This window comes from Saccopteryx leptura, chromosome 3 (assembly GCF_036850995.1).
Source record: "Saccopteryx leptura isolate mSacLep1 chromosome 3, mSacLep1_pri_phased_curated, whole genome shotgun sequence".
NCBI lineage: Eukaryota > Metazoa > Chordata > Mammalia > Chiroptera > Emballonuridae > Saccopteryx > Saccopteryx leptura.
The window spans coordinates 340065322-340082959 of record NC_089505.1 but is presented as its reverse complement, the minus strand read 5'-3'; the positions used below and the strand labels follow the sequence as shown (position 1 = coordinate 340082959).

Sequence of the window (17638 nt, the reverse complement as noted above, 5' to 3'; positions counted from 1 at the left end):
AAGATAGACCACAGAATGGGAGAAAATATTTGCAAGTCACCTGATAAGTATCTAGATTATGTAAAGAATTATTACAACTCAATAATAAAAAGACAAGCCAATTTATAAATGGGCATAGGATCCAAAATAGACATTTCTCCAAATAAGCAACACAAATGGCCAATAAACACACAAGATGCTGAACATATCACTAGCCATCAGGAAAATATAAATCAAAAACACAATAAAATACTACTTCATATCAATGAGGATGGCTATAATGAAAAAGATGCATAGTTAACAAGTGCTGTCAAGAATGCAGAGAAATGAGAACTTCTACACAATGCTGGTGGGACTGTAAAATGGTCTGGCCACTTTGGAAGGCAGTCTGGCAGTTCTTCAAAATGCTAAAAACAGAGTTACCTTATGACCCAGCAATTCCACTCCTAGGTACATTCCCAAGAGAAATGAAAACATATGAGCATACACAAACATTCATAGAAACTTTATTCATATTAGCCAAAAAGTGAAAATAAGCTAAATGTCCATCAACTGAATGTATTAATAAAATGTATATCTGCACAATGGAATATTATTTGATAATACAAAGAAATTAAATATTGATACATGCTACAACATGAACCTTGAAACCACTATTAGGTTGAATTTTATAGGTATAATAATCCTTGTAAATAAATTTTCTCAGAATTGTGGGGCTGAATGAGATAATGATATTCTTGTGCACTACAGGAGCATAATTACTTGGAACTTTAACCATTGTAGAGTTTAGATACTAAGGAATCTAAAATTAATTGGTCATCATCATTTTTTTCCCCTTACATGTCACTAACCTCATTTCTCTCCCTTTTGTTAGCTTTCATTGCGTATTTTTCAAAAGAAGTACTATATTTAGGTGCTGGCCAATAATTTGTCACACAATGGAAAATGATATGCTACAACATTCATTCTAAGGTTTAATAAAATTAAATAAGGAAAAGAAGCCAGTCACAAGAGATCGCACATTGTATGATTCCAACGAAATGTCCAAATTAAGCAAGCCTATAATGTCAGAAAGTAAATTACTGAGCAAGAAGAGGCAGGAAGTAACTGCTAATAGGAACAAGGATGTTTATGGTTGATAAAAATATACTAAGATTGATTGTGGTGATGGCTGCACAACTCTGTGAATATACTGAAAATCACTGCATTGTACATCTTAACTCAGTGAATTGCATAATATGTAAGTTATCTCAATAAAAATGATGACCTCACACTTTGAACAGGTGTATTTCATTGTATGTAAACTGTATCATCAATAAGTTAATTATAAAGAAAAAAGAGTCATCATTTCTAAAACCATTGCAATAAGCACAGAGTACATGTGATGATAAACCTAATGTCCAGGCAGCCTGAAAACGGTGACTCTCGTTTTGCTCTAGTCTGTGCATAGAAGTACATTACCCTTCCACAAATGCATCCAGTTTAGCCAGTTCATCCGACAAACCAACCAAGACATCCAGTGTGCCAACCTAGAGGGATAATATAGCATTTTATTACTTAGGTTTCGTTTTTTGTGTGTTGCTTTTTTTTAACAAGATGACACATCTTAATCTGAAGGGCCCACAAAACTTAACTTCTCTTTTTCTTATTTCATAATGTGCAAGTGTGGTTAAAAAATGCTTGCCAGACATTTCAAAGCTATTTATAAGTAAAAAATGATTCTCTAATGCATGGGTACAACCGCCTTTTAAGACATGACGATTCTGCAATGGCAGGCCTATGCCTCTGCCTATACTGCCCAGTGAGGGCGGATCACCTGAAGCCATGGTTTACAACGGCAGCTCTTAATCCTGGGTCCATTACTATGCATCAGAGGGTCTGTAATAGAATTTATATGAAAAATTCTATGTATGTAAATGAGCATGTTTTGGAAGAAATAGGCAGTCTATATCATATATCAGTGTCTTGAAGGAATTCATAACACAAAATATTAAAAACCAGTATGTAATTTTTTTTTTTTTAATTGAGGCAGGGAGGCAAATTGACAGACTCCCACATGTAACCTAAACGAGATCCACCCAGCAAGCCCCCTACAGGGCAATACTTTGCCCATCTGGGGCCACCGCTCTGTTGCTCGACAACCAAGCTATTTTAGCACCTGAGGCAAGGCCATGGAGCCATCCTCGGTGCCTGGAGCCAACTTGCTTGACATTTCAAGCCATGGCTGCGGGAGAGGAAGAGAGAGATGGGGGTCTGGAGAAAAGGGGAAGAGAAACAGATGGTCCTCCTCCTGTGTGTCCTGACTGGGAACTGAACCTGGAATTTCCACACACTGGGCCAACACTCTACTGCTGAGCCAACCAGCCAGGGCCAAGTATTTCTTAAATAAATGAGTACTGTGTATAACTGCCTCATTTCTTAGTTACTCAGCAAAATATGTTATCATGATCTTTTCCATTCCTTTTTTTTTAAGATTTTATTGATTTTTAAAGAGAGGAGAGGAGGAGGAGAGAGAGAATGGAGGGGAGGAGCAGGAAACATCAACTCCTAGTTGCCTCCTAGTTGTTTCTCATACGTGCCTTGACCGGGCAAGCCCAGGGTTTCGAACCAGCAACCTCAGCGTTCCAGGTCGACGCTTGATCCACTGCGCCACCACAGGTCAGGCGGATCTTTTCCATTCTTTCCAAAAATTCAGGCAAATGATTACTCTGGCAGCTTGCTTCACTTTGAAGCTTCTAGGTTACTGATATTTAATAAAGGTTAAATAATTACAGTATTTTTCGCTCCATAAGATGCACCTCTTTCCCCCAAAAGTGGAAGGGAAAATGCTTATGTGTTTATGAAGCAAAAACCATGGTATTTTATTAAAATTTTAACACACTATTTGGTTCAGTATATTTTTTTTCTTATTTTCCTCCTTAAAACCCTAGGTGTATCATATGGCCAGATGTGTCTTATGGAGTGAAAAATACAGTTAGGTTAAATAATTAGGTTAAATTTTCCAAGTATGAGTTTATAAAGAGGTGCAATGGTAAAACATTTAAATTAGTGAACATTATATGAATTTAATTACAAAAAAATAAATTCACTGTGAAATTTAAGAATATATATTACTAAGATTTTTCCCTCTTCAAAGTCATGTTTGTGAATGTAATATATCAAATCTTTTCATAATATCTCTCATTATAATTTAAATTACCATTTAGAAAAACATTATTTTGGTTTGGTAGCTCACTTCTAAAATCTCAATTTACTTACTATCTAAACTCTGAAGACTGGAAAGAACAAGACAGGTTTTAAATTATGCCAATGGCTAAAGAAGGAACCTGGATATCTCATTTCTACCAAAAAGTAAGCAGAGACACAACTGTCCTCCCTTTCATGACAAACTCATACACTATTTTGCACAGTGCAGTGTTACCTTTAAGTCAGGAATGTTGAACTTTGAGCTAATAGCAAGATTATTGTTCTTTGTAGTTGCTGCATGCAATTTCTCCCATGTTTGTTGACATGTTTTCTCCCCAGGAGCGGATATAAGCCAGAACTCAGTCATGTTTATAACCAGGTATTTCTTCCAAAATCAAGAGAGGTCCTGAAATATAATAGAAAACAAAAAATAAATTTAATATCATTTGTTTCTCAAGTATTTCTGTCACAGGATAAGTGATATGTATAACCTGTTTCAAAACTAATCTACCACCAATATATGATCCCAAGCAGTCAAATTTACTTACCTGGAAGTAAATCCTTTTCAATGGTGAAGAGTAATTTATTTATGATAATATAAAAAAGATGATAAAGCCCTAATACATGAAATGTCTAAATTTTTTAAAAATTACAAAACCTCCTAAAATGGGAATTATTCAAGAAGATGGACTATCCAAAATACCAACCACCAATAGTTTCATTCCACAAAAGTTAGAGTCACAAATGTATGTTTACCTTAAACTTTTAAAACATAAACCAAAATAGAAAATAAAAAAAACATATATAACTTGAATCAATGCATCTGAACAATAGCCACCAAATATATTTGCCACATCTGGCTTAACAAATCCTACAAGATTAGTCAAATTGGGGTTAATTTTAATCTATAATGCTCATAAAAATTAGGGGGATATTTCAAAATGAGTATGAAGCAATAAAACATCCCCTAGTTTTTGTGAGCAGTATATATTCAACCTAAGGAATTCTCCTAAAATCCCTGGTGTATATTTAGCTGCCATAAAACATGTATAAATTAAAAAAAAATCTGGTCAATTAACCTTTATTTAAAAGTATGACCTTGGAGTAGGGTGGGGCTGATACAACACTATTGGATCTGAGTGAGAAAGAGGTTGTGGATATCTTTTTCCAAAAATTCCAATTCAATCAAGACACAATCAACCCTCTTCTACAGTCTTTCGTCCTTCCTCTTTCCCTCTCTCCCCTCCTTCCCTCTCTCCGCTCTTCCTTCCTTCTTTCTCTTCCTTTCCCTCTCCCTGTCCCTCCCTTCCCCACTCTTTCCCCCCCCACACACATAGAAAAAATCCAGAGCCAAATGTATTCAGAATCTAAGTAGGTAAAAGCACACAAGCCAAAAAGAACTCAAAAATGCAAATATGACAGTGTCATTATTTTCACTTTAATATGCTTCATTAAACCCACTATTAGCTTTCTAATACCACTGCTTGTTTAACCTGCCCTGAAACTTGGAATATACCTTAGGTAGATGATAACTATCTTACAAAGTTGTCTTAATAACAAAATTAGATAGTAAACTCTCTAAAGAACTTGATAAATTTAAATTTCCTTTAAAATGTAAATTATAGTTAATCATAATAGACTTTCATAATTTCAGAAGCCTACTGTAATTAAAGTAATCCTACTTAGTCATTACACAATTGAAAATGAACTTGTCTTGACCAGGTGGTGGCTTAGTAGATAGTCAACCTGGAACGCTGAGGACCCAGGTTTGAAACCCCGAGGTCACTGGCTCAAGTGTGGGCTCATCTGACTTCAGCACAGGGCCACTGTCCTGAATGTGGGATCATAAACATAACCCCACAGTCTCTGGCTTGAAGCCCAAGGTCGTTGGCTTCAGCAAAGGGTCACTGGCTCAACTGGAGTCCCCCCAGTCAAGGCATGTATGAGAAGCAAACAATGAAAGACTATAAGTGCCACCATCTACGAGTTGATGCTTCTCGTGTCTCTCCCTTCCAGTCTCTCTCTTAAAAAAAAAAAAAAAGTGACCTTACCATAGCTGCCATCTTATATGTTTGTGTGTTTTGGAACTTTAGTTTATACAGCATCTACCATACACCAGGTATTGCTCTGAATGTTTTAAGCATTATTATTTCAGTCATCCCAACATCTCTATGATGCATATCATCTTCCCCATTTACAGATAAATTCAGAGAGGTTAAACTGATATATATTTAGATATTGGTATTAAATGAGCTATCTCAAGAACTGTACTCTAAGATGGTTTTTCCAACAATACTGATAAAGCTACATAGTTACAATCAAACTAAACACAGATTTGTTAGTGATAGCTAGCCCAGGCAGAGCACTTGATATGACCAGACAACAGTATAACTTAACTGGCTGCCCAAGGATGCAAGTCACTCAAAGCACCACGTTCTAAGGAGGACATCCAAAGATAAGCTTTGATTTAAAACAAAAGCAAAACAAAAATCCTCATTAGCCTACACGAGAAACTTCAGATGTTAAACTTCAAAGTTAGTGTATGAATATAATTTTACCCATGTTCTTTTCCAACCTGATTTTTTCACTCAACCTATTTTTACAATTATTCATGGTGATCCATAAAAATGTAGTTTATCCATTTTAAATGCTATATGGTATTATATGAGCAAACTAAAATTTATTATCCATTTTCCTCTGGAAAATTGTTATTTTACTTTTTTGCTACTATAAACAAGTCTGTAGTGAACAACTTTGTACTGCATGTCTCTTTTTCTTGTGTTTCTCCAAGACAGATAAAACAGCGGAATTGAAGAATATGATAATGTATTAGAATTATCTCAAAGATGAAGTCTTTTGATGCTCCTATGCAACGTGACTGTCACTCCTGCTGGCAAAAGGTGGAGTCTGTCTCCCCTTATCTTGAATCTGGGCTAGCCTGTGACTGTCTTTGACTAACTAAACACATGGAAGCCATACTATTGTAAATTCAAGGCCCAGGCCTCAAGAGACCTTGAAACTTCAACTTATGTTTATTAGACGGCTGCCCTCAGTTCACCATGGAAGGAAGCCAGTCTAGTCTACTGTTAAAAGGTCACATGGTAGAGGAACAACACTGTAGCTGACAACCAACATAAACTGGCAAACATGTGAGAGAGGCTACCTTGAAGGTAGCCTAGCCAATGTCCCAACTGAATATCGTCCCATTAATGCGCACAGGTGAAAAGGAGAAATAAGAAATCAGTGTCAGCCCTGGCTGGTGGCTCCGTGGATAGAGCATCATCTCAGTGCACCAAGGTCATAGGTTCAATCCCCAGTCAGGGCACATATGAGAAGCAACCAGTGAGCTCAAGCCTAAATGAAACAACTATACTGCTCACGAAAATTAGGGAATATTTCAAAATGAATATGAATAAAATATCCCCTAATTTTTGTGAGCAGTGTAAGTGGAACAGTTGATGCTTCGCTTTCCCCCTCTCAGAAGAAATTAAAAAATAAAAATTTAAGACAAAACTATCCTGTCTTCTAGAACAATGACTCCTCCAAACAGAAAAGCAATTATTTCTTAACTTAGAGATTCAAGAGCCCTGGTGCTCAAGGGCACAAACTTTGGAGTCTCAGTTAAAACCCTGCCTCTACCTCTTACTAGTTTCCTCATCTGTGAAATCTCAGAGCTGTTATAAGGGATAAATAAAATGATGCACCTAGGTCTCCTTTCCATTCGACCACTACTCCTGGGGGTGGCTGTCATTAGCTGCTACTCCAACCCATTCTACCTCCAAAGGCTGTTCCCAGTATCACAGCTGGGAAATATCTTGTTTACTTAATATCTTACAAATGCCACTATTATGCATTTATCACACTATCTTCCCTCTTTTTTTATAACAGACTTCCCTCTCCACCATTCTGGGAAATCCCAAAGGGCCAGAATCACATCATCTCTGAAGCCCTAAAAGCCAGCATACACAATTAATAAAGACATTTTATGAATAAATGAAATGTAATTATAACAGTGACTCTTAATTAATCAAAATGTCTAAGAGAAAAAATAAGGACCAAGAAAAATATTTAATCACTTTTTATTTAGTCTTTCAAAAACAAATCCTAATCTTAGTTTATAAATTAAAAACTGGTCAAGTTTCAGATTACTAAAGCTTTTGTCTTCTGTGAGTATAAAGGTGAATTCAGTCAAAATATAAAAGAGAGGTCTTAGGAAAACAACATCTGTACCTTAGGCAAAGCCATGGCCTCAATTCTTTTATCCTCTCCTCGAAGCAAACTATAAGAGCCCAATAGGAAAGACAGGCTTCTTAAATATCTAAGGATGAATGTAAGAACTGCCCATGAGAACAGCATCAAAAAGTCTTCTGCAAAATCCGTTTCCTCAGTTTTTAAACAATATTCACTGCTATCCTGTCATCTATGCAAATCACATGAAAAATTCTCCTTGAAATATAAGAACAATTTAAGCTCAGTTCCAAACAAAATTTTTCTTTGCAGAAGAATACATATGTTTTGGGGTCAGAATATGAAATCCATGTTGCTAAACACATTTCCCTTCTCTCAGCTGCATGGAAACGAAGAGTCAAAACTGGTGTCCACTCATAATCATCTCACCAAGAACGTGGCTACCTCTACCTTCTTTATCTGCTTCAAATGACTTCTGTTTTTATTCCTAATAATTTACTTTTGTTTCATCTTGTATTTTGGAAGTCAGGCAAAAATATTGACAAATGATATGAAACAAGAGATAATTATTAAAACAGTATACCAATTAAATGTTGGAGTTCCTCAAGACTCAGATCTAGGTCTAAGTCCCTCTGTTGTATGTGCACATGGATGTGTACATACAGTTTCTCTCTTAATGAGCTTATCTACACTCGAGGCCATTCCAGTCTAGATGCTGAACACTCCCAAACTTTTATCGCCATCCCAGGCCCCTATGCTGCTTCTAGAGCTGTACCCAACAAGTGTCCACAGCTGACTACAGGACACCTCCAGGTGGGTGTCTCAAAAGCATCCAAAATCCAGTATTTCTAGTCAAACTCATATCTCTTCCCCCATATCTGGTCGTACCAGTGTTTCCTCAGTTAGTACAGACATACAAGCATCAATTAGAACTGTCAAATGTCAAGAGAACAGCCAATATGTATTGGGCACTTCTTGGCTACTAGCATCAAACACATGTATTAAGTCACTTAGTACTTTTAAAACAACCCTATCAGATGGGTTGTAGTTAAAAATGAAGAACCAGGCACAGAAACTGCCTCATATGTTATGAAATATTATATACTGCATAATATGTATTTATGTCATATATCATATGAAAGCACCTATTATATGCTAAAAATAAATGTGTTCTCATAGCACCTTCCCAAGGCACACTTTTTATTAATGTCTATCTTCCTAATAAACTGCCCATTATGGTAAGTGGAAACACTTACAGTTTTTGTTCACAACTGTAGCCTCAGTACCTGGCAAACAGGCTAGTATATAGAACCTTAAAATTTGTTAAATATTCTTCAATGAATGAGGATTAAATAAGATAATATAAAATACCTGGTTTAAAACTGGTTAGCTCCCTTCACTTCACCAGTATGTTTCAAAAATCAACTTTACTGAAATATAATTTATATACAATGTAATACACCCATTATGAGAGGTAGTTTCATGAGTTATTGACAAGCGTATACATCTGTGCAACCAAAGTTTAAGAACATTTCTGTCATTCCTCATACCCAGTCCTCGTCAGTCCCACTGCCATCCTGGGCAGATGCTAATCTATCTGCTTGTTATCTATCTCTATCACACTAGAGATTACTTCTGCCTGATCTAGAATTCCATTGCAAATTCACGGAAGCACATCTTATGTATTCCTTTGTATCTGGCTTCTTTTGCTCAGCATGTTTTGACATTTGTCCATACTGAGCACATCAGCAGTAGTTCATTCTATGTATTGCTTAGTATTCCATTACATGAATGTACTAGTTTGCTCATATACTCATCTGTTTATGGAAATTGGTACTGGTTTGGGGCCATTAACATGGGTACTATGAACATTCTTCTACAAAGTTTTCTGTAAAATACTTTTTCATTTCTTTCAGATAAACATCCAGAAGTAGAAATTAAATGCCTGATTAGTATATATATATATATTTAATAGGTGCCAAACAGCTTTCCAAAGTAGTTATAACACTTCATTTTCCCATTAATAAGGTATGCAAGTTCCAGTTAATCCATATTCTCACCAACACTTAGTTCTGTGAAATTTCAATTCCAGTGTCTAACATATGAATTTTTTTTATAATGCAGAGTTATAGTTGTTGAGTACACAAAAGTTCATTCTTGTATTATTAATTACTGTATTATTTTCCATACAAACAACTGCACACCTACTTTTGCCCAAACCTTTTTTTTTTTTTTTTTTTTTGTATTTTTTTGAAGTTGGAAAAGGGGAGGCAGTCAGACAGACTCCCGCAAGCGCCCGACCGGAATACACCCAGCACACCCACCAGGGGCGATGCTCTTTGCCCATCTGGGATGTCACTCTGTTGCAACCAGAGCCATTCTAGCGCCTGAGGCAGAGGCCATGAGGCCATCCTCAGCACCCAGGCCAACTTTGCTCCAACGGAGCCTTGGCTGCGGGAGGGGAAGAGAGAGACAGAGAGGAAGGAGAGGGGAAGGGGTGGAGAAGCAGATGGGCGCTTCTCCTGTGTGCCCTGGCCGGGAATCAAACCCGGGACTCCTGCACACCAGGCCAACGCTCTACCACTGAGCCAACCGGCCAGGGCCCAACCTTTGTATATACTTTCTGTGGCCTAAGAAAAATGTGACTACCCCAAGGACACAGGATTTATCTTGCTTGGACTTAACTGAACTTCTTGAATCGGTGTTTATAGTTATCAAATTTGGAAAAATGTCGTCAATTATTTTCTTTCAAATTTTTTTCTGCTTCCCTGTCCCTTTTGACACAGAACTTACACATTAAACCACCTAATATTGTACCACAGCTCACTGACCTGAGGTACAATACTAGGTCGTTTAATGTGTAAGTTCTGTGTATTCATTGTTTTTAGTTGTTCTTTTCTCTGTGATTCCGATTGGATACTCTCTTGCTGTATCTTTTAGTTTGCTGACCTTTTCTTAAGACTAATCCGCTGTTCATCAAGTGAATTTTTCATTTTAGATGTCTTTTTCAGCTTTATAAATTCTATTGTTTTAAGCCTTACATTTCTTTCGTCATTATGTTCACTTTTATATTATATCACTGAGCACATTTATAATTCAAAATGTTACAATGCTGATCACTGGGGATTTTGTCCTTTTTTTAAGAAGGTTGCTAGTTCTTTGTTCTGACAAGTAGCCAAGTCACTTGAGTATCAGCTTGATCCATGCAATGCTTGTTCTTAAATTTTCTTCAGATGTGCCTAAGGCTGCACTCCAGGGTTAATTTAGCACTACTACTATCGTCTGACCTTCTGGGGATTCTACTGAATGCACCAAGTATTCAATAAAGTATTCAAATACCTCTCCACCAGATGAGCCCTGGAAATTATTCAGTTGAAAGCTCTCCAGTGATTTTCTGCTGTCCCTTTTGCAGAGATCCCTAAACAGATTTCTGTCTAGCTCCCTCCTCTCTGCCAATCCGACCTGCAAATTTCAGCCACATAAGCCTTCCTCGGCTCCACTCTCAACTCAGCAAGACACATTTGCTTGGTTTCCCTTCCTAACCCATGATCCAGACTGCCTGCAGGCAGAAAGCTGGAGGGATTACAGAGCTCAATTCACTTGTTTCCTCTTAGTTCCCATGCTGTTAGCCAACATCTGGAAGCAGCTTTTTCACATATTTTGTTCAGTTTTCTGGTTGTTTATAATGGGAAAGCAAACACGTTACCAGTTATTCCATCGTGGCCAACCCAGTTTTGTGGTTGTTCATTTCTGGTTTTGCTATCTAACTGCAGTTTGTTTCTATGTAAAGATTCCCCCACAACTTCCCACCCCCTCTCAGCCCCACATTTTAACATTTAACAGAAAATGGGAGTGGACTTTCCCTCCTAGGAGCGCACCCACACCTTTCTTCCCTCTCAGGCGTGCATCTCCTAAACTCTAAGGGTCCCCATGAGACCTGCAACCAGGGGAGCAATGGGCAGGGGCAGCTCTTCCAGGGTACTATCCCCTTAAACCTGTCTCCATGGTCCCCTTCCCTCTGACTTTTCCATGAGCCAAAGGAGGCCTACCTAGGCTCGTTTCTTTCCCATAACATTTCTAGACTTCTAAGCAGCCCCATCTAGGTTGCTTCTTCTAATCCTCCCCTGTTTCACTGCCCCTAGCTTTAGTGAACGTACTCTCTAAACCACGTGGACACGTGTTGTGAAGTCTCCCCTTCTCAAAGTCCCAGTTCCTGTCCGGTAAAACCTGGACCCTCATGTCCCTTGGGAAGACCCCCCTACAGACTCAGATACGTAGTTCCTGCTGCTGTTCCAGAAGGGAGTGGGTTCCTGTGGGGATGGGGCATGTTCAGGGTCCAGCTGCATCCTGACAGAAGCTCACACATGGAACTGCCTGCTTTCCACCAGCGGCTCCACAGACAGTGACTTCTTCCAGAGCTTCAGCCCTGCAATTCCCCTCCATGGCTCAACCATGATGGCTGCAGCTGCTTGCTGGCTGACTGGCCCCTGAGGCCAGCACCCGGCCCAGGTAGTTCATCATTATGCATGAAACTGAGGGAGGGCTTTGGCCACTGTATCCTGGGTGGGGAGGCCAGGAGGCGGACGCCAGGGAGGCGGACGCCTCCTGAGCTCTCAGCCATCCCTCCTCCACCCCCAACCCCACTCAGGGATTGTGCACACATGACAGCACCAAAATCAAGAAAGAGCAGGGGTAAAGAGGAAGCACAAAGGACTGTGACAGGTGCTTCAAACTTACCTGTTGTTCTGACAGTGAGGAAATGTGGTGTCAATCAAGACCTCACCGATGTTGTTCTGGGGCGAGGAGGGCGAGGAGGGCAAGGAGGGCGAGGAGGCTGCAGACCTGCTCCCACCTGCTGTAGTCTGCAGTCTCCACTGTGACCTCCACGGGAGCCAAGAGCTTACTGAAGAAAACCCGGAGTAACAACAACGGAATATGGAAAATGTAACAAGTCTAGGCTGAAAGACTGTGGTAATACTGTGTTTGTGAAAAATGAAGCACAACAACGAACAAGTATTGCTTCAGTAACGAGGGAAAATGTCCATTTTCACTAAAAATAAGCAGATACAGCTTGAATAAATGTCCCACATGTCATGCACATATGTACCATTAATCTGCAAATGTATGGCATGCTACCATGATTGACAAAATAGACATTCAATTAAAAGCATTAATAAAGATGTAATAACTTGCCATCACTAATATAAGGTCTACCAGAAAGTTCTGTCCGTTTCTATCACAAGTTTTGACACAAAAGCACATGTTTATTTGGCGCATGTGTGCCTCTCTATTTTTATCACTTAATGTATACATACTGACATAGCAAATTAACTAAAACAAAGTTGATTCATGTTAGTCTTATGTGTGAAGTGATAGTGTACCCATAGCTACTGATCAAGTTCATTTACGCCACTGTAATTTTTACGAATTTCAACAAGGAAGAAATGCTACAGAAGCATGTCTGTTGCATCCACCATATTCCCCGGACTTAGCACCCTCTGACTATCACAAATCTGCTGAAAGGAGCCAGATGAGCAGTGGAGGAGAGGTACTTTGGTTTCATCAGAGAATAAATATGGAGCATTAGCTTCTATTTTAAATGAGAAGTATGTGTTTTTAAAACTGAAATGCCAGCCCTCTCAAGGTTGGTTAGAGCATCGTCCCAATGCACAAAGGTTGCAGGTTCAATTCCTGGTCAGGGCACATACAGTAACAGATCGGTGTTTCTCTTTCCCTCCCCTGCTCCGCTTCCTCACTTTCTAAAATCAGTAAATAAATTTTAAAAAAAGAAAAGAAATGCTAGGTAAATGCAAAAATGGTGTTATATAAAAATAGATTGATGTATCTTTTGAGATATTTTAAGCAAACTGTTAATGAATCAGATGTTACTTGTAAGTTAAGCTGATTAATAGGTAGATTAACTTGACCATGAAAGGATTGCTTTATGAATCAGTCTATAGTTTAGTGTTTCTCTGTGGGTTCTATTGGCGTTTGGACAGTACCTTATTTAGCCCTCATCCACTAAATGCTGATGGTCACCTCACATTGGGACAGTCTAAAATGCTCCCATATATTTATTTCCAAACTCCTAGAGGAGGGAGGTATCATTTGGTTGCAAATGGTACCATGTGTGGTGCTGTCATTTATTTGTTGGACAGATAGATATCTGAGTACCTGTTAGCAACGGGCACTCTCCAAGATGTTGGTGTGTAGAAGTTAAGAATAGTATTTTAATAAACTCGCATGTAAAAATGTATGTAATCGCCAGCCGTGTGACCTTGAGCAGGTAATTTCATGCACTGTTCTCTCATCTGCAAGTGGGGGTGGTGATAAGGTCTTTGAAAGAACTAACTGCAAAATTGCTTAGCATATTAAAGTGCTCATTACATAGTACGCATTCAATAAATGGTTGTCATGACCAGTAAACAGAATCTAAAGCTTGCTACAGTGACGAATTGAGGAAAGCTAACATGTTCTGAGTCTTGAACTTGATGAATTTCAGGTTTCGAATACATTGTGTTAGATCAGATCCTCTAATGCAGTGGTCTCAACCTGTGTGTTTCCGATGGCTTTAGGCGACCCTGTGTTGTGGTCGTTCGACCCACGCCGGGGTCGTAACCCACAGGTTGAGAACCGCTGCTCTAATGGAATATGGTATTGCGGTCCATTCCCAATTCTAAAATACCACTCTGAAAGAAAAGGGAAGCAGAGTTTTGGGAGCCATGAGTCTACGTAGGTTCAGGGAATCCCCTGGCATGGAAGGAATTGTTTGCTCCTCGGGTCATTGCTGAGTTGCCTGTGGCAGAGAGGAAGTCTCTGGGAACAAGGAAGGTTCTGATGATTCCTTTCAGTAATAGGTGTACACCAATTTATCCAGTTTATCAGAAATTACAACCTTGAGGCTCAGTCTTCAGCACAATCTGAGACTTGCTTGTTGCCAAAAGAACACTTTAAAAACCTGAGCACTGTCAACTCATTTTTGCTAGTCATTATTACCAATAATTGAACTGTAATGGAATAGCTTTACCCAAGCTTACAGAAAGCAGTTTTTAAAGCACTGATCACCAGCTGCCAAATCCCTTGAAATTGTCCTACAAGAAACAATTCACTCAAAGTTCTGAATCAAAGACTACAGTGCACTTCAAGAAACTCACCCTTCCCTCTAGATGTGGCTGTGGTAACTACTGTGTAGGTAGGTAATCAGCAGGAACAACACACCAGCTACCGTGGAAGTTATGCCAGACTAGACAAATCACTGTACAGTATCTGTTTTCTAGTTCCAAAGTCCTAGATAGGTTCTTATTTATACAATGTATAGCATTTTCATCTACTTCCCTCAAAGACCTGTGAGAATAAACATGAAAGGTAATCGAGTTCTCCCTGTGACTATTGTTCAATAAAAGGTATTCTGAAGCCCAGGCCGGATGGCTCAGTGGTAGAGCGCCAGCCTGGCATGCAGGAGTCCCGGGTTCGATTCCCGGCCAGGGCACACAGGAGAGGCACCCATCTGCTTCTCCACCCCTCCCCCTCTCCTTCCTCTCTGTCTCTCTCTTCCCCTCCCGCAGCCAAAGCTCCATTGGAGCAAAGTTGGCCCAGGCGCTGAGGGTGGCTCCATGGCCTCTGCCCCAGGCGCTAGAATGGCCCTGGTTGCAACAGAACGACGCCCCAGATGGGCAGAGCATCGCCCCCTGGTGGGCATGCCAGGTGGATCGCGGTCGGGCGCATGCGGGAGTCTGTCTGACTGCCTCCCCGTTTCCAACTTCAGAAAAATACCAAAAAAAAAAAAAAAAAAAAAAGGTATTCTGGAGCAGATGACATTACCAAAGGATAAATTTGGAAGGCCAAAACAGATTTTTGCAAAGGAGTCTTCCATCAACCCCAAAATGATCCAGCCTCCCCTGTACACTTCAGGACTGCTTAAGGGTAGTTATAAATAACAACCCTCAGTGAGGGTGCATATAGAATCATTCTATCCTTTCTCCAAATCCTTAGCTCTTCTATAGTTAAAACTTCTCCTTAATTACCTTTGGGAAGAGATAAGGTATCTTCCAATCTTCCAGAGGCTCTTCACTTCCTTCAGGAAAATTTAATCTGCTCTATCTCTTGGTGAAATGACAACATCCTGCTGAGATCTCTCTTCATTCATTTGTGCATCCTCCACATTCTCAACAAAATTTTGTTTGCAAATCCACACCTGACTCACTTCACTGCCTATAATCTTCACTGGCTTCCCTCTGCTTGTATAACTAAAAGTCCCACTGGGCCTGAGCCCAGGCTTCCCCCACCTGCCAGCCCTACATGTCTCGCCAGGATGCAGTCAGGTTAGTCCTCCTACAACTTCTCAAAAGCTTTATTCCTCCTATCATCTCAGGGCATTAACAAATGCTGTTCCCTCAGCTTGGAATGTTTTCACTTACACCTTGACACCCTTTTCTGATGTCATTTTGAAAGTCAAAGGCTCCAAAAAAGCGTTCTACAAAGGTCATGGCTTTTATAAATTCTTTCACACTACTCTGCCGTTCCCTCACGGCAAATATGACTTATACAATTATTTATTAAAATCTATCTCATCCACTTGACTGTAAGCTCTGTGAAAGACCCTATTTTCTAAATCCTAGCACTAACACGGTGCCTGGTATATAACTCAGTATGTAGATGAATGAATAAATAAATCACTCAAGTCTTCATTACCTGACCCCAACTTTATTTCTCACTTCATAATTCAAATCCACCACAAAACTGGACTTTTGACTCCGCTAGAAGCACTTTTTCCCCATCCTCAGGCCTTCAAACTCTGCAGCTTTCCCTGCCTGGCAAGTTCTCCCCATTTCTCTTCACCTGTTCAAATCCCACTGGCTTGCCAAACCTAACTCCAGTTACCTTTCTTCCAGGATATTTTCAGATAGTGCCTATTCATACATCTGTGCCTCCTCCACAATTCCAAAGGACTTAGCTTTTTTTTTTTTTTATAATTACATATAACCTCACAGTACTTCAACGTGTCATGTGTGTGTGACTTATCTCCCCAACAATGGCAAACTCCTGAGGCCGAAATGTTTACACATCCGACTTCTCTACTCCCAGAGCATTGCTAAGTACTGACCGCGCACTGAAATGTTTTTCCCCTAACATACCACATTTTTCCTCTGAAGAGAATATAAGCTTCCCCTTACTCCTGTTTCTCAGGTGATTCAATATGCCTTACATGACTCTCCCCTCTGAGTTCCTCTCCAGGGGTTTCTTGCCTACCCTTCCCCCATTTTAATAAATGGTTTGACTTTTCTGGATTCTTGTTGTTCCCCTGCCTACAGCGACCCTGGGTCCACTGTGAGGGCCCCTGCTACATGGAGCTCCCAGACCCTTTAAAGTGCCACCCCCCTTCACCCATCAAGCACCTACACCCAGTGAAAGCTCTTGCCCTCGCTGTGACCTCACACACATCACGCCGGGTCCCCTCACCTTCATCCCCCTCAATCAGGGGCGTAGATGCTGTGACACCCTCCCCCACCCGAGGAAGAAATATCCCGCACCCACAGCGTTTCTCCTTTCTGCCTTGGCCATTGAGTGGACCTCCCAGGGCCCTTTCTCTTTTCCCCTCCTTCTTCTTAATAGACGGAATCTGGGTCTAAGTAACCGAAGAACCGGTGCCAAGTAACCAGTCACAGCCACCCAGCCAGCTCCAACGCCACGGCCTCGGCCCCCGCGGCCGCCCCCATCCCTCCCAGCCCACGACCGCAGCGCAAGCTTCGGCCTGGCCGGGACTCCCCCCCGGGACAGAACATCGCATCACTAACCCAGGAAGGTGCCGAACGAGGACGTGGCAGCAGCGACAGGTACGGAGGCGGACTGCCTGGCCGACGTTAACAGATCAGCGCTCCATCACCTCCCAGACCTAAGCTCGGCCTCACAGCTTCCTCGACCCCAGTGCCCAAGCAGCAAGTCACGTGCCGGGCCGAGCGGTCAGCTGACCGCGGCGCGCGCCGCACCGCCTACGCGCGCAGCACTGCGCAGCCGCAACCTCTGCTGAGCCCTCCGAAGAGGGGCGGGGCTGGCAGGTCCCGGGCAGCGGGAGACCCTGGAGTCCTGGTTGGTGGCCGGTGTTCCGTGGTGGGTGGAGTTTCCCGCTCTGCCGGGTCGGGGCGGGGTCTCGTTCGCCCCCTGTAAGCTTCACCGCCCCCATTCCTAACGTTATCCAGCTTCTTCGGGTTTCTGCGGATCAGGACTTGTCTCCATCCTCTATACAGGCTTCTCCACTCGGGGTTTTTGTTCAGCCGGGTTTGCTGAG

The 17638-nt window shown here is 40.8% G+C and overlaps 1 protein-coding gene across 1 annotated transcript in view; it reads right to left on the bottom strand.

Annotated features, from left to right (window-relative positions):
- ATP6V1C1 (ATPase H+ transporting V1 subunit C1) overlaps positions 1 to 17324 on the bottom strand; it is a 39261-nt gene extending 21937 nt beyond the window's left edge. The window contains exons 1-3 of the mRNA XM_066379275.1: positions 17148 to 17324; positions 3401 to 3571; positions 1441 to 1508 (exon numbers count right to left, since the gene is read on the bottom strand). Coding sequence (XP_066235372.1) covers positions 1441 to 1508; positions 3401 to 3532 — 200 coding nt within the window. The 5' untranslated portion in view covers positions 3533 to 3571; positions 17148 to 17324. The remainder of the gene's footprint in view (positions 1 to 1440; positions 1509 to 3400; positions 3572 to 17147) is intronic.
- Positions 17325 to 17638: the final 314 nt, after the last annotated feature.